Here is a 25,000-nt window from a genome sequence, read left to right on the forward strand (position 1 = left end):
TCGGTTAGCCATTCCGGGTGTCTCTCGTTAACTAGCAGCTGGTTCATTTGTGCTGCCAGACGCTCGTGGAGTGCAGTCAGCTTCTTCAGCCAGTAGGCGTGAACCATGTCGGGCCCTGGTGCTGTCCAACTCTTCATACTGGAGACCCTTTCTTGGATATCTGCCACTGTGATGGTTACTGGACCCTGTTCAGGGAGGTCGCTGTGGTCAGCCCTCAGATCCACTAGCCACTGAGCATTGCCGTTATGGGTTGCGTCCTTCTCCCATATGCTCTTCCAGTATTGCTCCGTCTCCAGCCTTGGTGGTGCTGTTCTCTTATTGTTCCCTTGCCACTGAGAGTACACCTTTGCTGGTTCTGTGGAGAACAGCTGGTTTATTCTCCTGCCTTCTATCTCTCTGGTGTACCTCCTCAAGCGGCTGGCCAAGGCTGTGAGTCTTTGCTTGGCAGTTTCCAAGGCCTCAGGTATGGACAGCTTGCTGTATTTCTTATGCACCTTATTTGTCGCACCTTTCTGCAACTCCGTTAGTTGGCTAACCTCCCTCCGTGCTACTTTGATCTTGCCCTCTAGCCTCCTTCTTCATGGAGGGTACTGCCCCTTGTCGCTGTTCAACTTGTAGCCAAGCATCTCACTGATCACTGCTGCCGTATTGTAGATCAGCTTGTTAGTGTCGGTAACCGTGGTTGTAGGTATTGTCCGTAGTGCTGCATTAACATCATCTAGCAGACCTTCTGAGGGTACTTTACGTAATCTTGGTAACCGGCTACGGGGGATCCAGGTTTCAAGCTTGGCCATTATCCTTTTTTTCAGGTCAGTTCCTCTCGCACTCAACGATCCTTCTCCTATCGCACTTGGGGCTATGTACCCAATCTCGGGTGGGGGTGATGATATCTCCCCCCTGACCTGGCGTCCTGACTCCTCCTTGCCGTAGCATTTGTGTTGTACCTCGTCAATCTCTAGCTGTGAGAGCAGTCCCTTCTTTCGAATGTTGGAACACTGAGCTACTAGTTGTTTCGCCGTCATTGTGGATGTTGGGTATCGAAGAATCCATAGGTCCGTCATCCTATTCATGTAGCCCCTGCCGCCGGGGTTACTTGCGTAGTAGCATTCCAACAACGCCCTGTTTTCATCTCTTGCCCACCGATGCCTTCTTGTTCCAGTAGCCCACTTTTCGTCAGGGTGCCCTGGTTCCTCAACACCTGACGCGGACCTTGTTGATCCGGGCGACGCCTTCATATTTATCTGTCTCGCTCATGTCTGCGGTAGGCTTGCTTAGCATAGGGGGTCTAGCCTTAGGACCCTTACTGGATACAGACGCCCAAGGCAGGAATCGAACTTGCGATCCTGGGTTCCAAAGGCGTGTAGTCTAACCACTACGAGATATATATATATATATATATATATATATATATATATATATAATCTGACAATACTATAACATTGGCCATATTATATTCACATTAACACAGTGAGATGATTTTAGTCTCATGAACAACATTAGCTAATTGTTATTTACTAACTAATCTTAAATGACTGTTCAGCAATGACGTCTCAGACACGTCTGCTTTGGGCTCGATGTGGACACGTTTGCTTTATTTCCAGTATTTTTGAATCACATGTTTCTTTATTTTTACTGGTGATGTCATCGCCTGTTTGAGGCAGTGAGATCAGATCGACTAAGGATGTAAATATTTTACTGATCTGTCTGCTGCTTGACCTCTGACCTCTGTCTTTACCCCAGGATGACCCCCTGGCACCTCCCCCCAACTCTCTGGGTGTGGTTGCTGGTTGGGGAATCTCCAACCCCAATGCCTCTGCTTCTTCCTCCCCCTCATCCACTCTGACCTTTGACCCTGTGTCGGACACCGACCTCGAGATGACCTCTGACCTCCTGCAGTATGTGAAGCTGCCTGTGGTCTCCCAGGCCGAGTGTGAGGCGAGCTACGCCTCGCGCTCCGTCAGCTACAACATCACTGACAACATGTTCTGTGCCGGCTTCTTCGAGGGGGGGCGGGACACCTGCCTAGGGGACAGCGGGGGTGCATTTGTAATGGAGGACGAGGTCAGCCGGAGGTGGGCGGTGTTTGGGTTGGTGTCCTGGGGTGGACCAGAGGAGTGCGGGAGTCTGAGAGTGTATGGAGTCTATACCCGAGTGGCCAAATACGTGGAGTGGATACAGAGCCACCTTCACGCTGCCCCCTGGTGGTGATGCTGGGTTTTTTAACACTTTGTTTTTATTGGTAGTTTTGTATATTTTTTACAAAACATTCAGACATTAACAAGTACAGAGCACTAGGCTTGCAAAGATGCATTAAAAAAAAAAGGTATCCATTTATGGTACAATCAAATCAAACAGGTGAATTACAGCGATGATACTTTTGGTACCAGAATTTATAATATTTTTCCATTCAAGTAAAGGTCCCATTTTTTCCATTACTTCTCAAATTTATCAGCAGCAAGTCTTAATGAAAAAGTCTCTCCATTGTGTAAATTTCCTTGGTAATGCCTATCCAGTCCAAAAATGACGGTGGAGCCACGTTTAGCCATTTGCGAGTTATGGCTTTCTTTGCACCAGCCAGTAGTTTTAATAAAAGGTATTTGTCCGATTTCCTCAGTCCTTGGTATGAGGGGAAACATCAGCGAAAGGCCTGCTCAAAATGACACCCTTGAGCGACAGTTGGAAAACATCGCGGAACGGATCACTGCAGTTGTGAGGTCTCAGAATCAAAAGACTGACAACACCATGGAACAGAAGTTTGATACCATCATGGGGAGGCTCGCGGCTCTCCAACGGGAGATCGAGGGACCAGTGTCAGAGGGCTAAATTTGAGCTGCTCACAAAGGAGAAATCAACAATATTCAACATTTGGACACCACGGCGCCAGCTGCTAGGCCCAAGGCTGGAGCCCACCAAAACAACTCCCAACTCCCTGATAACGACTGTGTGATGACTATTCTTCCCGTCCCATGAAGGCCACCTGGGTTGGCTGGCAGACTGTTTACTTAGCCTGATAGAGCGAAGGACACTGTCTCCGCTGAACTATGGACACGTACACACATACACTTACACTGATAGGCACTCACTCATCCCCCCTCCCTTTCCAACGCCTTCGATGCTTGTTTCCGGCGAGGGAACACGGCGGGTCTGTGTGCCGCGCTGGAATGATAGCGCTGTGCAGGGTGGCTGCTGTGTTTCTTCGGATTACTCCTCACCCCCCACCCACCCCTGTGGCTTGTCATGTCTTCACAATGTTGTGCTGTGGACATTTATGTGCTTTTTTGTGCAAAGGAGTTTTTTGTTTCCTGTTCTCATGCTGTCCTACCATGGAAGCACAGCATGAGTAGGGGTCTCTTTTTTCCTCTTGTACTTTCCCCACTGTAGTGTACATTTCAATGTTTTTTCTCTGATTCTACCAATCTCCGACCTGTATCCCCATGTAATGTTTGTGCTATATGTGTAAGGTCGGGGGGGGGGTCCCATTTCACTGCAGGGCAACCTGCATGTGACGAATAAAGCTTTGATTGAAGATCATTCCAGCAGTCAGACAGTCAGACAGCTACTGATTTGATATTTTTTATTTTGTTTACTAGAACGAGAGCCCGCCTCACATCATCGTGAGTTTGTCCGTTTCGAACAAAGCCTGTTTGATCTGTATCTGCTAGTTCTGAAGTTATAAATTCCAACTGTTTAGCTAATAGTGTTGCAAATATCCTGTAGTCAATATTCACGACTGATATGGGTCTGTAGGAACCACGTTCTGTTTTGTTCTTACCCGGTTTGGGAATTACTGAAATACCTGCTCGTTTCCAGGATGGGGGTATCTCCCCCTGTAAGCACATGGTTAAAGCAAACCCTCAGCAGAGGGGCTACGAGATCTCTGCTTGTACCACTCTGCCGGGTAGCCGTCCTCACCGGCCATCTTATTTGAAACGGCCTGGTTAATCTCCTCCGCAGTTACTGTTGGTGTTAATCTTTTATTTTGTTCCTATCGATGGTAAATCAAGGAAAGAAATGCATTAACACGAGGGCACATCTGTCGTGGTGGGTTCTGCGTACAGTCGGGTATAATAGGTCACAAAAGATTCTTTATGCTTTTCATGTCATATCTTATCATTTGCTGGGTTTTTAATTCTCTGAATAAATCTGTCAGCCTGCTGTTTCCTCTTGGCTTCTTGGATTTGGGACCATTTTCATAATAATTCTGCATGAATTTAGCCCTTTTCTCTATTTGGTCATCATATAACCTGTTTAATATCTGTTGTGCTTCTTTCATTTGTGATAAGGTGTCATCATTGTTACTTTTCAATGAGGTCTTTTAGATGTTTCTCTGTTTCCTTTTTTTATATGAGGACCACAAAACTAGATTCCCTCTAAGAACTGCCTTCGCTGCATCCCATAAAATACTGAGGAGAAACATCACCATTGTTATTATAGTCCATGTATTCCTTAAATTCTTCTTTTACAAACCTTTTGAATTTTACATCCTTTAGTAGACCAATATGAAGCGTCCATGAGTGCAGATGGAGTGTCAGGTACACGCCTGCATGGTCCGAAATATCTCTCAGCCCTATATCACAATTTACAATCCTGTGCTTATCAAAGTGTGACATAAAAAATAGTCCAGTCTTGAATACATATGGTGGGAATGTGAAAACCAACCCTTCTTCTTAAGCATCCTTTTAACATATAGAGCTTCTGATTGTGACACTTTAGTTTTACTGGACGTGTCCAGAAATGGATTCAAGTGAATATTCCAATCTCACCACATATTAATACGCCTGATGTTTCTGTTGCAATTAATTCAAAAAGGGTCCTGATCAGATCTTTATCAGTCCCTGGCCGTCTGTACACATTAAACATGTAACTTCCTTGTGATCTGTGTACCCTTTAGCCAGCATATAACGCCCCTCCTCATCTCTGATTTGTGAGGAAAGCTGGAAATGTACTTTGACAATAAGGCCACTCCTCTAGAATGTTTTTTTTTATATGTGAGGAATAATACAGATTTTAAACCCCATTTTACACAATTTTTTGTGCTCGGTGGCAGAAAGATGTTTCCTGCCAGAAAATGGTAAATGGTCTGTATTTATATAGCGCTTTACACATCCATTCACACGCACATTCATCCACACATTCACACACTGGTGATGGCAGCTACATTGCAGCCACAGCCACCCTGGGGCGCACTGACAGAGGCGAGGCTGCGGACATGGCGCCACCGGGCCCTCTGACCACCACCAGTAGGCAACGGGTGAAGTGTCTCGCCCAAGGACACAACGATCGAGACTGGCGGAGCCGGGCTTGAACCGGCAACCTTCTGATTACAAGATGAACTGCCAACTCTTGAGCCACGGTCGCCCCCCCCCCCAAAAAAAGAGTCCCAGAGAGCCCCTCGTAGTGCTGCTTGGTAATCTCGGCTCATCATAGCAGCGCTCTTGGAGAAAGCCAGTAACATCCCATAACTGCGGTCAAACCTGTTACTCTTATTTTACAGAGGAGAACTGCAGTCTTAGGTGCGGGGAAAAAATTAGGTGTTACTATCCATATGCTTGAATCTGGAGCTTTTCCTGGATGTATTTCATCCGGGTCTGCCGCGGCGCCCCGCTCGCTCTTTCCCAGAATGGCGTCCGCTGCTTGGGTACGGGGATGCGTGGTATTGGGTCGTCTGCTCCCTTTTCCATCAACTTCCTCTTCTCCAGGTCTTCGGATGCGTCGTAAATCACGAGCCCGTTTTCATAAAACACACGCAGTCTGGGACAGTGGCGCGGCTGCCACTTCGTACCTCGCTAAGTAAGTTAGCTGGATTAGATTGTTGACGATTTCGCGTGATCCTGGATCAGTCGGTTCCCCGAAGCTCATCCGGGACTTGCTGTCATAGCAACAGAGCCGTAAGCGTAAACCTGCTGGGGAGCAGGTTTACTTTATGTAAACAGGATTAGATCGCGGCCACGCAGGTATGTCCGCTTCATTTATACGAAAGCAACAGCGATATTCCACCACTGTTTCACCATAAATAAATAACATCAATGTAACTAAAGATAATGCAGCACTTGATCCTTTTATTGATGTCACACAGATACATGCAGGTCATTTCCTAAAAAAGGGAAATGAACTATTAACATTCTATTACATGTATGTGATTATTACAGATGTAATCCATATTTCAGAGTAGTAATAGTAAATTACTTTGTGTAATCAAGATGAGAGACCACGGCTATCAAAGCGAAGGTGGATTTGGGAAGTCTGTCGCAGCCATGTCCTGTCCGTTTACGCGAGCCACCCATTGCGGAAGGTGCAAGATTGATAAGGAGAGTCCTCAGAATTCAGCGTATATTGCGGGACAGACAGGATCCTTTAGCTCAGCGCGACAGTGTGCTCATAGAGAGATATCGATATTCCCGTGAGGGTATTATTTACTTAACCAACTTGTTGACGAGGGGGTGCAGGACCACCACCTGTCTTTTTTTGCTCTGCCCTTTTCTTGGTTGCTGTTATAAACAAACAAACAGATTATTTCAGGGTCTCTTTCCAAAAGACTAAAAGCAATATAAGTGATAAATATTACCATTCTGTAGGATATTCTTATATTTCACTTTTACTTGTTCCCATGTTCTAGTGGGTCCTGTTGTGGCTGTAATGTGAAAGAGGATAAAATATAACAATATAATATAATGTAATATAATATTGGATAATATAGTGTAATATAATAAATCTACCCTACCGCCTACTGGTGTTGGCCAGAGGGGCCGATGGCTTCTGTCAGTCTGCCCCAGGGCAGCTGTGGCTACAACCGTAGCTGCCTCCACCAGTGTGTGAATGTGAGAGTGACTGAATAGTGGCATTGTAAAGCACTTTGGGTGCCTTGAAAAGCGCTATATCAATCCACTCCATTATTATTATTATTATTAAATTACCTACGAGTTTGATTTGTCAGCAACTTCCTGCCAGCCCTCTCTCCTTGCTTTTGCAGCCTTTGCAGTGTTCCCTTGCGTTTTAATTAAACTCTGAAACTCCTGAAATCCCTCACTCAAGGGTTCTTGCTCTGCTGCCGAAAAATACCGAGCCGAGCGCGCTCCTTCGACATTTTCGCCGACCAATCAGCGGGTTGCCGATCAATGTTTCTACTATCGATGCGTAGCCCCTTTTACGACACCCAGTGATCTCACATTACTGCTTCCAGCTGTACTAATCGTCAACAGCAGGTGTGTTCGGGGAACCGGATTAGCGAGCTCACGGTTAGCGCGATGATTTGGTCTTGGATGTGTCATTTGATCTTGGATGTAGTGAGCGACGTACGAAGAACGGGCCCCAGGGCCCTGTTTCAGAAAGCCGGTTTAGTGCAAACTCTGAGTAAGTACACCCTGAGTTAACGGAAACTCTGGGTTTTCGGTTTCACAAAGCGAGTTTAGATTAATTCTGAGTGAGTTACTATGACGACACACTCCGTGAAGCTAACCTGCCCCCTAGCAGGTTTACTTCAACTAACCCTGACGTTCTCCGCCTCTTTGTCAGAAACCTGACTGTAGGAAGTGTCAGACATGGCGTGCCCCTTTCTTGAAGAGCCAGTAGATGTTGAAGCCCAAATTCTCCGCAGAGCTCTCCGCCGGGAGAGAGTGATTAGAGCGCGTTCGGACACTTTATCATTTCCTGATGATTTAATGTGTGAACATTACCGTTTTTCAGCACAATCTATAATTTATTTGAATAACATCCTCAGGCCTAATATTGCTCATGTGACACATCGCGGACATTCTCTACTAATCAGGGCTTTATGTATCCTCGTGTGCGCGCTTAACTTGGGGTTAAAGCAACTCCGCATTGACTGAACTAATTGTTATCAGCCTTTCTGAAACCGAATATTCCGAGTTGGACAGTTCGGGGTTACTCAACCCTGAGTATCATTTTTCACTCTGAGTTTTCTAAACCGGCTTCCTGAAATAGGGCCCTGGAAGCCGGTTTAGAAAACTGGCTGAAGCACAGGTGCTTCAGCCTGCCTCCACCTCCACCACAAAGTATTTTTTGTCCAAGTGGTTTGAGAACTCTGTAAAGCCCGTAAGATTTTTCACACAGTGGGACAGACTTGTTGGGAACCAGTTGGACTGACTGAGTGAACCAGCAGCTGTTGGATCAGACATCAGTGGAAACCTTTGTCTGTTCTGTTGTTCACGTCTGGCCTCAGTTTGAACATAAACCTGTTGTGACAAAGTGGAGAAGCAGTTGCAATTCTCTCCATTTGTCCCACATGTGTTTACCTTGTTTTTGCACATTGTACACATTCTGTTTCTATGTATTTGCTATGGTTTGCTATTTGTCAAGTAACATTGCTTCACTCACTATCCGGGTTTGTTTGTGGAAGCGTTTTGTTGCCGGCAAATCAAACATTCTGCAAATTAAGACAAATACTAAGTTATGTTTCTTTATACTTTATTATGTTACAGATTAAGTCATTTGTTCATACTTACTCTGTTTGTCTTTTCAGTCATCATGAGTGTCAGGTGTGGGGAAACGCCCGCCTGGCATTTCCTCATTTTAAAGTCCTGATCATGTCACACATGACATCATCAGGAAAAACCAAGTGGAGGGGTTTCCTTTTGTCTGTGTTAATGTTTAAAGGGATTTGTTGAATGTTTTTCCTTTTGTTAATACTGCCATTTAGTTGTGTAAATGTGCATGTTAGAAGTGTGTAGAGGTTTTGTGTTTTTAGATAATCTGTGTAGAGCTTTAGATCCCTCAGTTGAGTGAGTGGTACTGGCTGGGCAATTGGAGGGAAATTGATGGCCCTATTTAAAGCCAGTCTCTACCAGACGCAGGAGGGAGGAGAGGTGAGCGGTGTCACCAGAGCCGTGCCGTGCCGTGCCGTGCCGTGCCGTGCCGTGCCGTGCCGTGCCGTGCCGTGCCATCTTTTCATCCAATTGGTTCACCCCAACGCGACGCTTCATTTGCTCTAGCAGGACACCTACTGGACGTAAAAATAATAGCTGGCATGAATTTGAAGAGTGTGGCATTTTGCACACAGCCTGTAAATGTCAACAACAAAAGGAGTGTGTAAGACATGTATATTGTAGTGATGGCAGTATACTGTGTATATTTATACTGGCAGTATGGGAAATGATTATTTGGAAATGCTTGAAATGGAAATGATCATTTACTGTGAGGTGAGGTGTGGTTGGGGTGTGGACAGTAGTTGTGCTTTTGTAACGTTGAGGTATGGACAGCTACACACTGAGGCTTTGAGCCTCAGTCCTGCCTGTTCACATTTTATTCTGTAAAAACTAAATTTTCACTGCTTTTATAACCTTTAGTGGGGAGAACATAGCTAGGATTTAATGATTTAACAAATCTTTTGAATCCTTTGTCCTCCACAATGCTAAATGGCTGGGAGTCCTCAATCACCATGGTAACCAGGTCTTCATCTATTGGAGATTGTTCTCCTGAGGAAAGACAATAAAGACAAAGCACAAATATAAATATCACACACGTAACTTATAACAGTTGTATAATATTGTTATATCATTTAGCAACATTACTGCATGCTATATTATCATTGCATTTGATGGCTCACCAGGGCCCTATTTCAGGAAGCCGGTTTAGAAAACTCAGAGTGAAAAACGATACTCAGGGTTGAGTAACCCCGAACTGTCCAACTCGGAATATTCGGTTTCAGAAATGCTGATAACAATTAGTTCAGTCAACGCGGAGTTGCTTTAACCCCAAGTTAAGCGCGCGCACGAGGATACATAAAGCCCTGATTAGTGGAGCACAGATTAAGCGAGTCACCATGGAGACGGAGGGAAAGAAGGCGCGGTCAATGTATTTCACAGCGCTTGAGGCCGAAATTCTGATGGCAGCATATGCCGATAACATGCAAATTTTGCAGAAAAAAAGTAACACAGCCTCAGCTGCAAAAGAAAGTGAGCATGCATGGCAAAACATAGCCAACAGAGTCAATGCGTGAGTGTTAATTTAAACATTGATCGAGGGATTTCCACCCATTTAACACGTTATTTTATTATATTTTATTTTTTATTTCATACATTTTATTTTGTGACGTGATGTGAGCGCAGGTGCAACCCAACAGGCCCCAAACGTTCCTGGCAGCAAGTAAAAATGAAATATAAAAATATAGTCCAAACAGGTAAGGTGTAATTGTATTATGAGCCATAGTGCTTGGTCTGTTTGTCCCATGTAAATCAATTGCAGTTAGAGGCTACATTAATTTCCCCTCTGTAAGCACTTATTGAAATTATCTGAGCACATTACAAGTACATATTTGCTTACTCTGTATGCTCAAATGTGACCCGTTATAGCCAACAGAAAAAAAGCGGAGGCCTGAAAAACAGGTGGGGGTCCTCCACCACCACCACTCACAGAGGCTGAGCAGTTGGCTTCCACATTTGTGATAATGTTGGCAGCATCACATATGATCTTCACAGTGCAGAGAACACAAATTAGCATCCATTACTATAATGAAATGATTTGTTAGTTTGAAATGCTACAGGGAACTATGTACCTGTACATTAATGCTGTGGAAAGACTTCCTGTTCACATAGTCTCCTTCATTTACTGAAGGAGCAATGATTGGAATGTGAGTGCCATCTATACAGCCAATCACGCCTGGGAACCGTGAGAACAAATGTAAACTTTAAGTAGTAGTTCAAGTATCACCACATCATGAATTAAGTTTCGTTCATCCTGATACCTGCAATTTTGTGGCATCCCTCTTTGATGAATCTTGTGGGTCTGTGACCGGGGAACACCACAGACGAGTACAGGAGACGTTTCAGTGCAACTGTAACATTCCTGACTGCCCGACAGACGGTAGCCTTGGAAACGTGCTCAGCGTCACCAATATTATACAGAAAGCTCCCGTTTGCAAAAAACCGAAGTGCGATACAAATAATATGTACAGAACTGAGAGGATTTCCGCGATGTGTCACATGAGCAATATTAGGCCTGAGGATGTTATTCAAATAAATTATAGATTGTGCTGAAAAACGGTAACATTCACACAGGAAATCATCAGGAAATGATAAAATGTCCAAACGCGCTCTGATCACTCTCTCCCGGCGGAGAGCTCTGCGGAGAATTTGGGCTTCAACATCTACTGGCTCTTCAAGGAAGGAGCACGCCATGTCTGACACTTCCTACAGTCAGGTTTCTGACAAAGAGGCGGAGAACGTCAGGGTTAGTTGAAGTAAACCTGCTAGGGGGCAGGTTAGCTTCACGGAGTGTGTCGTCATAGTAACTCACTCAGAATTAATCTAAACTCGCTTTGTGAAACCGGAAACCCAGAGTTTCCGTTAACTCAGGGTGTACTTACTCAGAGTTTGCTCTAAACCGGCTTCCTGAAATAGGGCCCAGTAGGTGAAAGGACATGAAGACACAAACACCGATCACAGTCAGAAACAACCAGCCAGTACAAAACAGCTCCTCTCATAAAGCAGGCAGACACCAACTACTGAAGGAAACCACCACAAAGTCAAATTAAACCCTAAACAAACACAGCGGGGGGGCGAGGCACCCTCAAACAGCTTTCAGGTTTAACAATGGGAATGAAAATGAAGCCATGAGGGCCAAACGGCACCCTCTGCTTGCAGCTGCCCCCTCAGCCTGCGTGCAGGTGTGTCCAATCAGTCACTCAGGGGTCTGGTTTCCCTCTGCTGGACCAATAGGCTTTCACTGGAGGTGCAGGCCGAGGGTTGGTCTGTGTTTCCACAGAGACTTATTCATCATGAAGAACACAAGACAGAACAACCAACTCGCTCATGAGGGAAGTTTTGGGTCAGAACCAGCTCTTGGAGCTCACGCTGCTCACCTGACTGCAAATCCTTCAAAGAGCAGCTTCCTCGTAGCCTTTTTATTGACAAACACAGTTGCAACACACAGCACAAGCACCTCCCTCCGTAAAACCCCCCAATGGTTCTAAGACAAGGCACTCTGTGTGTGTGTGTGTGTGTGTGTGTGTGTGTGTGTGTGTGTGTGTGTGTGTGTGTGTGTGTGTGTGTGTGTGTGACCTCCTGCTGACCAAAAGGGTCATAAAAGCAGGAAGCAACAACAGAAGAACAGATCTGTCAGACAGGATGTATCTGCGATAAAACCTCCCCCAGCACACAGTGTCTGGTGGTCAGAGACAAAGGAATGTCTTGATCCTGTAGATTGAACTCAGACTTTACAAATTTAAGAACCACAATGACAACATTCAACAATCAGACTTAACACTGAGCAGTCGTCAGGCCAGTCTACATCACAGCAACCCTGCAGTATCTGTAAGGCAAGGCAAGGCAAGTTTATTTGTACAGCACAATTCAACAACAAGGTGATTCAAAGTGCTTTACAGAGACATTAGAAACAAGAACAAATAAAAAGCAGGATTTAAAATTGATTAAAACAAGCAAATAAACTAACTAATTAACAAACAAACAAACAAACAACAGTATATAAAATCAAAACAGATAAAATCAGAACAGTAGATAAAATCAGTAGTTAAATGTAAGTTTTGAAATTTAAGCTTAAAGTGTGGATTTGGTGCTTTATTCAAATGCAGCTGAGAACAGGTGAGTCTTCAACCTGGATTTAAATAAACTGAGTGTTTCAGCTGATCTGAGGCTTTCTGGGAGTTTGTTCCAGATATAAGGAGCATAAAAGCTGAATGCAGCTTCTCCGTGTCTGGTTCTGACTCTGGGAACTGATAAAAGACCGGATCCAGATGACCTGAGGGATCTGGATGGTTCATACTGGGTCAGGAGGTCACTGATGTATTTTGGTCCTAAACCATTCAGAGCTTTATAGGCCAGCATCAGAACTTTAAAGTCTATCCTCTGACGGACAGGCAGCCAGTGTAAAGACCTCAGAGCTGGACTGATGTGGTCCACTTTTTTGGTCTTAGTGAGGACTCGAGCAGCAGAGTTCTGAATGAGCTGTAGTTGTCTGACTGATTTTTTAGGTAGACCTGTAAAGATGCTGTTACAGTAATCAAGCCTACTAAAGATGAATGCATGGACTAGTTTTTCCAGGTCCTGTTGAGACATCAGATCTTTTATCCTTGATATATTCTTGAGGTGATAGTAAGCTGACTTTGTTATTGTCTTAATGTGTTTTTCTAAGTTTAGGTCTGCATCCATCACTACACCCAAATTTCTCGCCTGGTTTGTGGTTTTTAGATGCATAGATTGAAGTTCTCTGGTGACCTGTAATCGTTTTTCTTTGGCGCCAAAGACTATTACCTCAGTTTTGTTTTTGTTTAGCTGGAGAAAATTGTGGCACAACCAGTCATTGATTTCCTCAATGCATTTACTAAGAGCTTGTACAGGGCCTCGGTCTCCTGGTGACATTGTGATATATATTTGTGTGTCATCTGCATAGCTGTGATAGTTTATTTTGTTGTTGTTTATAATCTGTGCCAGTGGGAGCATGTAAATGTTAAACAGAAGGGGTCCCAAGATGGAACCTTGGGGAACTCCACATGTGATACTTGTATGCTCAGATGTGAAGTTACCTATTGATACAAAGTATTTCCTGTTTTCTACGTATGTTTTGAACCAGTTTAGTACAGTTCCTGAAAGACCTGTCCAGTTCTCCAGTCGTTTGAGTAATATGTTGTGGTCAACTGTATCAAATGCTGCACTGAGATCCAGTAAAACTAGGACTGACATTGTTCCACTGTCTGTATTCAGACATATGTCATTAAACACTTTGGTCAGAGCGGTTTCAGTGCTGTGGTTCTGTCTAAAACCTGACTGGAAGGCATCGTAGCAATTATTCTGTTTTAAGAAGTAACTGAGCTGTTGAGAAACTGCTTTTTCAATGATCTTACTTAAAAACGGGAGATTTGAGATCGGCCTGTAGTTGTTCATTTGTGTCTTGTCAAGATTGTCCTTTTTCAGTATAGGTTTGATTACAGCAGTTTTTAGTGATTCTGGAAACACACCTGACATTAAAGAAAAGTTGGCGATCTGTAACAGGTCTGACTCCAAAGTCTTTGAGACCTTTTTGAAAAAACTTGTTGGCAGGACATCTAAACAGCAGGAGGAGGAGTTCAGTTGACCTAAGATGTCCTCCAGGTCTTTGCTGTTAATAGGTTGAAACTGTTTGATGGTGTTTAAACAGTTTTTTGGTGGACACAGTACATATCCTGGATCTGCTGTTGATGTACCAATTGCTTGTCTAATTTTTTGGATTTTTTCTGTGAAGAATTTGGCAAAGTCATTGCAGGCCATGGTCGAATGAAGTTCAGCTGCCACTGACACAGGAGGGTTTGTTAGCCTGTCAACTGTAGAAAATAAGACCCGAGCATTATGGCTGTTTTTAGTGATGATGTCAGAGAAGTAGGACCTCCTTGCACTCCTCAGTTGTAAATTATAATTGTGAAGTTTCTCTTTATAGATGTCATAATGAACCTGGAGGTTTGTTTTTCTCCATCTGCGCTCAGCTTTCCTACACTCTCTTTTTTCATTTTTCACCAGTGTGGAGTTTCTCCATGGAGACTTTTTCCTTCCAGAGATAACCTTCACCTTAATGGGAGCAATAGTGTCCATTACATTTAACATGTTAGCATTGAAGCTATTGACGAGCTCATTGACTGACCCTCTGGACAGGTCAGGTGTTAATGGGAAGACCTGGTTAAAAATTGCACTACTGTGTTCAGTTATACACCGTTTTGTGATCACTGTTGTTGATATATTTGTGTGGGCTGAGATTTTACTTTCAAAGAAAACACAGTAATGATCAGACACGCCCACATCAGACACAGTAACCTTTGAAATGCTCAGGCCTTTGGAGATCAGTAGGTCAAGAGTGTGTCCTCTATTATGTGTGGCCTCTGTTACATGCTGAGTCAGCCCAAAGTTGCCCAGAGTGTTACTCAGGTCTTTAGTCCCTTTGTCCTGAGGGTTGTCCACATGAATGTTAAAATCCCCAACAATAATTACACAGTCAAAATCAACACAGATCACAGACAGCAGTTCACTGAGGTCATTAAAAAAGTCTGTGCAGTATTTGGGAGGCCTGTAAACATTAAGAAACACAACTTTGGATGGGGCCTTCAGCTGTAAAGCCACATATTCAAAAGACTGAAAACTTCCAGGAGATAGCTGCTTACATTGAAATGATTCATTAAATAAGACAGCGACCCCTCCTCCTCTCCTGCTCACCCTGACCTCACTGATAAAACTGTAGTTAGGAGGGGTCGTCTCGATGAGAACAGCTCCACTGTTACTTTGGTCCAACCAAGTTTCAGTTAGAAACATAAAATCAAGGCTGTGCTCAGTGATTAAATCATTAATTAAAAATGTTTTCCCAGCTAGAGATCTAATGTTTAATAAAGCCAACTTAAGTGTTTTAGAGGTATTACTTGTCCCCTCGTGTTTGGGAGCAGTCTGTGGCACACAAGGTATGTTTACTATGTTTAAAGATCTTTTAGAGTGCATTTCTCTGTGTTTTGACCAGGCCACATGTCTCCTGTCACCTAAAAGTACAGAAATTTTAAAACCTTCTAGTAAACAGGGTCCCAGCTTCTCCTGGGAAAAGTCACCACTGCCATAATCCTCACAGCCCGGACCCTCCACACATCACACATCAGACTGCGGAGACAGGGCATGAAGAGGAACTAAGGGGGGCGAGGCTGGGCAATGTGACTTCGATTGCTCTGTTGAGGGTGGGGCTCGATGGCGAACCTTTGGCCGCTCTGGTGGGGGGTTTATGGGGGACAAAAAGGGATTGGGACGGGGGGTAGATCTGAGCCCAGCATTGACCCGCTCCATCATCTCCTCAGTGAATTTCAGGTGTGGGGAGGAGGGAGAAAGGGAGGGGGAGGAGGGTGATGGCCTGTCAGGGGTTTGGGGGACTGGGGAAGGTCGTGGTCCCTGGTCCTGGTCGTTGGAGGCAAATAGGGACCCCTCTTCTTGCCTCAGATGTCTCTCCTTTCTGAGGCTCTTCCTCAGATGCCATGGATGTCTCTCCTTTCTGAGGCTCTTCCCGGGTGGGGGCAAATGGAGCTCCTCCTCAAGGTTTCTGCTGGGCTTTGTCTGTTCTTGGAGTACTGTTTGTTCCTCTTTATGAGATAACTCCTCGTTTATCTCAGCCTTGGCTCCAAGCACAGATGGATGACGTATGGAATAAAACAAGTTGGAGGTGAACAGTTTCACCCCTGACTTGTTAAAATTAAATCCATTTGCTTTGAACAGATGCCTGCGTTCCCAAAAAATATTAAAGTTGTCGATAAAATGCACTGACTGGTCAGCACATGCTGATATAAGCCATTTATTCAGTGTAAACAACCTGCTGAATCTCTCGTCTCCTCCTCTGACCGGCGGTACAGGTCCACTGATGAATACAGCTGCATTCAGAGAGTTTACAGTGTTTAATAATCCAGTAAAGTCCCGTTTCAGAACCTCCGACTGTTGTTTGGACACATCGTTTGACCCTGTATGCAGAACAATGTTTGTCACAGTTGGATATTCATCTGCAATTTGAAGAATTCTCTCCTTCAGGTTGTTGACCATATCGTTAGGAAAGCAGAGGACTTTAGTGTTCTTACCGCACATCCTTTGTACATCCTTTACGGCAGAGTCACCCACAATCAGAGTTTCAGGCCTAGCCTTTAGCTTTCCCTGTGGTCTTTTGCTATTCAACAGATTTTCAGACCTTATTTCGCTACTTTTAGATGGATGGTTGTCCGATATAGATCCAGGGTCCTTTGATAGTGGAGCAAATCTGTTCTGCAGTTTCACATTCAGTTGTTTTGGAGGTTTGTTGTTAACCTTCCTATTCACGGTTGTCCAGTCCTGTTTCCTCCCGTATACAGGGGTAGAAGAGCTTCTCTGTCTCGTAGGAAGTGAAGGCCAGTCGGTTTCAGAGATTTCAGCTCGCTGTGCCCTGCCTGTGATACGTCCTCCCCCTTCCAGGAGACATGATTTATGTCTTGGTTTTGCACCAAGACAGTCTAAGGGGGGATTATCACTTGAGGATTTATAATAATGCACAGAGTCTACTTTCTTGGTCATGTCATCTGTGCTCCTTAGCTGTGTGCTAGCTTGCTCATCGCCATTGTTTTGAATCAAAGGCAAGGTTGTTTCATTTCCACACAGTCCATTTACCTCCACGTTTACTTCTAAGTATCTGTACTGCAGTACAGATACTGCAGTACCGCGTGTACTCTGTTCAGCAGGCCCTGCACGTGTCGCTGTCGGTGCTCTGAAGGTTATTCCAGAGTTGGCTCCGTTCCTCTTAAGCCTTTGGAATATTTTCATGAACAGCTGCTTCCTACAGGATCATCAAAAGGTGCTGTGACCTTTGACCTTTTCACCTTTACAGGTCAGCAATGAAAATACTCCAGCAGAACAGAGTTCAGACGTGTTGTCGTCTCTGCGGCTGATGTGACATCTGCGTGTCAATATTTGAGCTGTGGTTAACCATCAATCCGTCAGCTGCTCCTCCATCCTCCATTTTGCCCGCAGCCGTCGGACAGACATGCTGCCGTCCACAGCCGTGACTCTGAGCGTTGGCGCTCTGCTCGTCTGCTCTGCGCTCATCCAGTGTTCAGGTGAGACACACCCACGCTCGTGTTTTCCGCCTCTGCGGCACAGTCTGAGTGTTTCCGTTTTTCTGTCCACCCCTCAGTGTTCTTGGATCGGTCGGCGGCCGGCCAGATCCTGCGCTCCTCCTCCAGGAGGCGACGAGCCAACTCGCATTTCCTGGAGGAGATGCTGCCCGGGAACCTGGAGCGGGAGTGTTACGAGGAGCGCTGCTCACTGGAAGAGGCCACAGAGATCTTCCAGACCCAGGAGAAGACGGTACGAAGCCCACCGCCGCCCACGCAGCAGCAGATTACCACCGTGTTACTTTATTTAAACATATATTAAAGCAAAGTCAGCACCACAGACCCGTGCTAACCCAGAGAGGACCGCTTCGTCCTGATTGATGATGCTGGGCCCAAAACCTGACCCTCAGCGGGTGGAGCTAAATGCTTAAATAAGGATTTCGACGTAGTTCTAGTCAAGGGTGTGTAGCTAGCAGAGTGTGTGTAGAGGAAGCAGCTGAAATGATGGAAGTCATCAGAAAACATCACCCTCGTTCATCCCGGACACGAATCAGGACGATTACAGAGCAGGAGATCAGCTTAGCTGCGCACACACAGGATGCAGAGCGTTGTCGTGTCTGCAGACTCTTACACAGTCGTTCAACATAACCACAGCTGCAGTCACTAACTCTGAGTCCTTGTCCCACAGATGGAGTTTTGGTACAGATACACAAGTGAGTACGAACAACCCAGTCACTCAGTTTGTGGCAGCTCAGCTGGATGTGCTTTAGTCTGACTACAGTCTGAAATCTTATCAGGTGTCTTCTACCAATGACTCAGCTGAGTTCCTCACCTGTGTGTCTTAGACCTGAACCCCTGTGGGACCAACCCCTGTCTGAACGGAGGCATGTGCACCCTGGACCGAGGAGACTTCACGTGTCTTTGTCCTCCCCAGTATCAGGGCAAGATCTGCAACACAGGTAACAAACACCTGAAACTCAGGTACACCACCTTTAAATCGAGCAAATGACACCTGACAAATGAAATATTTATGAAAATTGCCTTGGGTAGTGGTGTTGGAGTGCCACTATAGAAATGGTGGCTGTATGCAGTACTGCAGAGACCTGGCAGGTGGCGCTGGAGTTCAGTGTGGCTGTGCTGACGGATACTTCCTAGAGAGTGACAGACAGAGCTGCTCCAAGACCGGTAACACTCCCAGGACCCACATTGTATTAGTATTACTGCACATAATACTACAGTAAGTGCAGACGGGATTTATTACTTCCAGGCTGGACGACTGTAATTCATTATTATCAGGAAGTCCTAAAAACTCCCTGAAAAGCCTTCAGCTGATCCAAAATGCTGCAGCAAGAGTCCTGACAGGGACTAGAAAGAGAGAGCAGATTTCTCCTGTTTTGGCTTCCTGTTAAATCCAGAATTCAAAATCCTGCTCCTCACATACAAGCTCTTAAATAATCAGGCCCCATCTTATCTTAATGACCTTGTAGTACCATATCACCCTATTAGAGCACTTCGCTCTCGCTCTGCAGGCCTACTTGTTGTTCCTAGAGTATTTAAAAGTAGAATGGGAGGCAGAGCCTTTAGTTTTCAGGCCCCTCTTCTGTGGAACCAGCTTCCAGTTTGGATTCAGGAGACAGACACTATCTCTACTTTCAAGATTAGGCTTCAAACTTTCCTTTTTGCTAAAGCATATAGTTAGGGCTGGACCAGGTGACCCTGAATCCTCCCTTAGTTATGCTGGGGAATTCCCATGATGCACTGGTGTTAATCATTATTCATATATTCATGTCTGTGTCTTTGTTGGTCTCACGGCTAATCTGAGCTGATTTCGTGATCTTTCTTTCCCGTTCCTGCTCAGTGGCGTTCCCCTGCGGCCGTCAGCAGATGGAGGCTTTGGATCGAGGTCGCTCTCTGCTGAGTTCCTTGGAGACAGACGATGCCACGTGGGATTACAATGCAACAGACAGCTGGCTACCTGAACTTAATTCAACAGAGGTGTGGACAGCGAACGCAACAGGGAGAGGAGGGAACCTGACGGACAGTGGAGGGGCAGGAGGTAGCGAGATGCAGCCTCGTGTTGTGGGTGGATCCCTGGAGAGGAGAGGAGGGAGCCCCTGGCAGGTTTGGAGGGATCAGTGGAATAACGAAGCAGAACCTTGTTCTGAGCTGTGTGAACGTGCTGACTCTGAGCGTTTCTGTTCAGGTTCTGATCCACAGGTCTGACGGCTTCGGTTTCTGCGGAGGGACTCTGGTATCTGACCGATGGGTCGTTTCTGCCGCTCACTGCTTTGAAGAGTCTGCAGACCACATTACGATAGGTGAGGCCGGTGGTTTACAGTGGACCTCACCCACTGTGAGCGGCAGAGCAGCAGGGGTGCTCATGTAAACACGCATACTTTGAATGCTAATCAGACACTGTTCACACATCTGTGTAGGCTTCTGCACGTCTGTAAAACCACTACACTCAGGTATGTGCCCTCTGCTGGCTGCAGCAGCGATTGCGGCATCTCGGTTCATCGATGCTGTCCCTTCAGTCTGAGTGCAGGAATGTGTGTGTGAGCTGGGTTTTCTGAGTGTGTGTGTGTCTGCAGGTGACTACGACAAGCAGCGTCCCGATCCAGGCGAGCAGCAGATAAAGATCCAGAAGGTCATCATTCATCCTCACTTCCACGCCTTCACCTTCGACAGCGACCTCGCTCTGCTCTATCTCGCCCGGCCTGTTCAGAAGGGCCCCACCGCAGTCCCCGCCTGCCTCCCCGACACCCACCTCTCCAAATACCTGCTGAAGGTAATTTCATCGGAAATGATGAGTGCTGCAGCTGACTTGGCCCATCTGTCTGATGCCGACTGTGTCCGTGTGCCCAGGAGGACAACCACGGCGTGGTGACGGGCTGGGGGGCCACCGAGTACCTGGGCCGCTCCTCGAGGTTCCTGAGGAAGGTGACACTCCCAGTGGTCGGCTACAAAGACTGCATCAGCACCACCGAGCAGGTGATCAGCTGAGCGTCTGAGCCCAACCCCGCAGCAACTGCTGATCTATACTTAGTGTTTGAGAAAGAGCAGCAACACAGCAACAGGTGACGTAAACGTTAGAAAAGCTGCTGCATCCTCTGATAAACTAGACTGTTTATCAGAGGATCCGGGGGGGCTACTTAGAGGGTTACCTGGTACGCCCGCTGTCGATAGACCGCCACGTTCGTGGTGAACACCGACGGGCTGGACAGTTTTTGGATGGAGGTCCACAGGTTAGCATGTTAGCAGGGGACTGCTGCACATTCGTCATACTTAATACAAGTAATGACCTTTTCTAAAAGTAACTGTAATCTGATTACTGAGTGTAGTAGTGTCATCTCTACAAAATGAAACGAGGGTGGAAACTGCTTCGGCGAGCAGCACTGCTGAACGACAGTTGGGGTCGTAGAGGACGATAAAGAGCACACCTGTTCATGTGTCCTTACAGGAAGAACTGTTGGATGAACAGGTGTGCTCTCTGTAACGTGTTTGAATCCTGCACTAAGCAGACTGTGGACACCTGAACATGATGCACAGCATCTGCTGTCAGCATTGTTTGTGTACAGGTGTACATGTAAATCTGCCCCGTCTCAGGTGTGCTGTTCACTCGAGCGATACCGTCTATGACCAAATCAAACCAGACCAGGGTCAGCGATAGAGACGCAGCCGTTCCCACGTTGCCCTGATGCCCGGCCCCTCCTGTGTTTCCTGCAGGTGATCACAGACAACATGTACTGCGCAGGTTACCTGGAGGCCAGTAAGGACGCCTGCAGCGGGGACAGCGGAGGGCCGTTTGTGGTGAACTACAGGGGGACCTGGTTCCTGACCGGGGTCGTCAGCTGGGGGGAGAAATGTGCCGCCCGTGGCAAGTACGGTGTCTACACCCGACTGGGCAACTTCCTCAACTGGATCCGAGACACAATGGAGAGACGGGACGTGAACGGCACTGGGAGCCCGTGAAGCCCCGAGAGCCAAGCGTGCCCGGTTTCATGTGAGGGGATTATGGGATACCGAGTGAGCTGCAACCACCTTCAAACCGACTCTGAACACTGCTGCCACACTGACGCCATAAAGGGATCTGCTGCAGTAATAGTACAGCGAGTATGCATAGTGAGTACTTTAATACCACAGAGGAAGCATCACCCTGAGATTTAAAGCAATGCTGTGAAGGAGCATGCAGTAAATCTGTTGCTGTGTTTGTCTATGAATAAATGTCAAGGAGCAAAATTCACCAAATAAACAACGTGTGTAAGCTTCTCTTCATGTTCCTGGATGATGTTTGATTCACACACCTGTGGGTACATACATGCACAGACTATACATATGAGATGGTCACTGTGATGTCACATATTGGTCTTTGAGGTTGTTTTTCAGGTTTCAAACATTTTTGAGACCTGGCAGGAAGAGTGAAGGGGCCGAGCTGACCAGGCGACGCTGCACGCTCGGTAAAAATAGGCTTTTATCGTCCTGCATGATCATTTTCACTGTTATTGGATAAGCTGTGAACCCAGCAGCTGAGACCACAAACCCTTCAGATCATTTCATTTCCTACAGACTTCAGACAATCAGACCAGAGCAGTCGCCCCCTGCTGGACATTAGATTGAATGCAGGTCTAAGCAGTAATATCTGAATGTTGCTGTTACAGTAAACAGATCATGTCATCATTGTTGTGCAAACATGTTGATTTTGGTTCTTTAATAAGAGCTTTTGAGTGCCTCCCACATAAACACAGCAATGAAACAAAACAATGTTGCATCATAAAGCATTGTGCCATAACATGAGCAGCGCGTTACATAATGGGCCTGGCAGTCATTCACAGGTGTGAAGTAGTCAGACTCGAACGTCAAGGAAGGTGGTAGGGAAGCAGACTATGCAGACATTTAGGTTTCCAAGGTGAGCAATTCAATAGTGATGGGACGTTCTGTATCGAGGCTTGCTTCATTTATGGGAGGAGCTGAAAATGATGACGTCCGAAGCCTCGCTGCCCGGCTGTACCACGTGACTGGTTCATGAAGTGGTTCGAACTTTGCCGCGAGATATGACAGCGATATAAACCCCTCAGACTTCATTCAAAATGTGGGTGTTTGATGGAGAGTTGTTAGTGAGAGTTTGGAGACAGTTTGGAGGTTTATGAGAGTGAGGAGAGAAAGTCAGGAGAGAATGGAGCCAGCTAAGAAGAGGAGGATGTCCTCCCCTGTGTGGGAACATTTTGATCTTATTCCTCCCAACAAAGTATGTAAATTTCTACAGACGATGTATTTTCATGATACTGATGGTGCAATACAATTTATGTTAAGCTGTCTTGACTTTTGTACAAGGTGAAGTGTTTGCTATGTGCCAGGGAGCTGGGATATAACAACAACACCTCATCCATGCTTAGGCACTACAGAGCTTTGCATGAGAATAAGGGGGACACCGATTGTGGAGCAAGGCCAGGGCCCTGTTTCAGGAAGCCGGTTTAGAGCAAACTCTGAGTAAGTATACCCTGAGTTAACGGAAACTCTGGGTTTTCGGTTTCACAAAGCGAGTTTAGATTAATTCTGAGTGAGTTACTATGACGACACACTCCGTGAAGCTAACCTGCCCCCTAGCAGGTTTACTTCAACTAACCCTGACGTTCTCCGCCTCTTTGTCAGAAACCTGACTGTAGGAAGTGTCAGACATGGCGTGCTCCTTCCTTGAAGAGCCAGTAGATGTTGAAGCCCAAATTCTCCGCAGAGCTCTCCGCCGGGAGAGAGTGATCAGAGCGCGTTTGGACATTTTATCATTTCCTGATGATTTCCTGTGTGAACGTTACCGTTTTTCAGCACAATCTATAATTTATTTGAATAACATCCTCAGGCCTAATATTGCTCATGTGACACATCGCGGACATCCTCTCAGTTCTGTACATATTATTTGTATCGCACTTCGGTTTTTTGCAAACGGGAGCTTTCTGTATAATATTGGTGACGCTGAGCACGTTTCCAAGGCTACCGTCTGTCGGGCAGTCAGGAATGTTACAGTTGCACTGAAACGTCTCCTGTACTCGTCTGTGGTGTTCCCCGGTCATAGACCCACAAGATTTATCAAAGAGGGATGCCACAAAATTGCAGGTATCAGGATGAACAAAACTTAATTTATGATGTGGTGATACTTGAACTACTACTTAAAGTTTACATTTATTTTCAGGGTTCCCAGGCGTGATTGGCTGTACAGATGGCACTCACATTCCAATCATTGCTCCTTCAGTAAATGAAGGAGACTATGTGAACAGGAAGTCTTTCCACAGCATTAATGTACAGGTACATAGTTCCCTGTAGCATTTCAAACTAACAAATTATTTCATCATAGTAATGGATGCTAATTTGTGTTCTCTGCACTGTGAAGATCATATGTGATGCTGCCAACGTTATCACAAATGTGGAAGCCAAGCGGCCAGGCTCTGTGAGTGGTGGTGGTGGAGGACCCCCACCTGTTTTTCTGTTGGCTATAACGGGCCACATTTGAGCATACAGAGTAAGCAAATATGTACTTGTAATGTGCTCAGATAATTTCAATAAGTGCTTACAGAAAGAAAATTAATGTAGCCTCTAACTGCAATTGATTTACATGGGACAAACAGACCAAGCACTATGGCTCATAATACAATTACACCTTACCTGTTTGGACTATATTTTTATATTTCATTTTTACTTGCTGCCAGGAACGTTTGGGGCCTGTTGGGTTGCACCTGCGCTCACATCACATCACAAAATAAAATGTATGAAATAAAAAATAAAATATAATAAAATAACGTGTTAAATGGGTGGAAATCCCTCGATCAATGTTTAAATTAACACTCACGCATTGACTCTGTCGGCTATGTTTTGCCGTGCATGCTCCCTTTCTTTTGCAGCTGTGGCTGTGTTACTTTTTTCCCGCAAAATTTGCATGTTATCGGCATATGCTGCCATCAGAATTTCGGCCTCAAGCGCTGTAAGATACATTGACCGCGCCTTCTTTCCCTCCGTCTCCATGGTGACTCGCTTAATCTGTGCTCCACTAATCAGGGCTTTATGTATCCTCGTGCGCGCGCTTCACTTGGGGTTAAAGCAACTCCGCGTTGACTGAACTAATTGTTATCAGCCTTTCTGAAACCGAATATTCCGAGTTGGACAGTTCGGGGTTACTCAACGCTGAGTATCGTTTTTCACTCTGAGTTTTCTAAACCGGCTTCCTGAAATAGGGCCCGGGTCCTGAAGAGTCATCAGTCTGTAACAGCTTCTTCCGGTCTTCAGTCGTCCATCAGCAGTGGACAGACTGGGATGATGATTTATCTAAATCAACGTGAATTCAATTCATTTTTCAGCAACAAATCACAACAACAGACTGAAGGCTCTGCCTCCCATTCTACTTTTAAATACTCTAGGAACAACAAGTAGGCCTGCAGAGCGAGAGCCAAGTGCTCTAATAGGGTGATATGGTGCTAC

At 45.7% G+C, this 25,000-nt stretch overlaps 2 protein-coding genes across 6 annotated transcripts in view; both read left to right on the forward strand.

Moving 5' to 3' along the window:
* masp1 (MBL associated serine protease 1) overlaps positions 1–17,448 on the forward strand; it is a 37,831-nt gene extending 20,383 nt beyond the window's left edge. For 3 of the 4 annotated variants that reach the window (XM_080289133.1, XM_080289135.1, XM_080289134.1), the window contains one exon: positions 1,741–4,155. In XM_080289133.1, the coding sequence (XP_080145259.1) occupies positions 1,741–2,208 (468 nt within the window). In that variant the 3' untranslated portion in view covers positions 2,209–4,155. Of the gene's footprint in view, positions 1–1,740; positions 4,156–17,310 lie in introns of those variants that run through there. The other variant, XM_080289136.1, reaches the window with a different exon arrangement.
* LOC113036967 (coagulation factor X) lies at positions 17,380–21,805 on the forward strand. 2 transcript variants are annotated; one of them, XM_026193614.2, is made up of 10 exons: positions 17,380–17,539; positions 17,617–17,789; positions 18,225–18,249; positions 18,382–18,495; positions 18,587–18,721; positions 19,395–19,657; positions 19,740–19,854; positions 20,128–20,324; positions 20,402–20,527; positions 21,263–21,805. In XM_026193614.2, the coding sequence occupies exons 1-10, from the start codon at positions 17,467–17,469 to the stop codon at positions 21,506–21,508; spliced, it is 1,467 nt and encodes a 488-aa protein (XP_026049399.1). In that variant the 5' UTR covers positions 17,380–17,466; the 3' UTR covers positions 21,509–21,805. The 2 variants fall into 2 exon arrangements, with proteins under 2 accessions (XP_026049399.1, XP_026049400.1); XM_026193615.2 differs by lacking the exon at positions 18,587–18,721.
* The last annotated feature ends 3,195 nt before the right edge of the window (positions 21,806–25,000 follow it).

Source organism: Astatotilapia calliptera, chromosome 14 (genome assembly GCF_964374335.1).
Source record: "Astatotilapia calliptera chromosome 14, fAstCal68.1, whole genome shotgun sequence".
Classification (NCBI taxonomy): Eukaryota; Metazoa; Chordata; class Actinopteri; order Cichliformes; family Cichlidae; genus Astatotilapia; species Astatotilapia calliptera.

What these genes read in the sequence shown, in the direction of transcription:
- LOC113036967 (XM_026193614.2), top strand. Translation starts at nt 17,467, where the DNA reads ATGCTGCCGTCCACAGCCGTGACTCTGAGCGTTGGCGCTCTGCTCGTC. An exon ending in TGCAGACCACATTACGATAG is followed by an intron (nt 19,855 to 20,127) that starts GTGAGGCCGGTG and finishes GTGTGTCTGCAG; the next exon opens with GTGACTACGACAAGCAGCGT. An exon ending in GCATCAGCACCACCGAGCAG is followed by an intron (nt 20,528 to 21,262) that starts GTGATCAGCTGA and finishes TGTTTCCTGCAG; the next exon opens with GTGATCACAGACAACATGTA.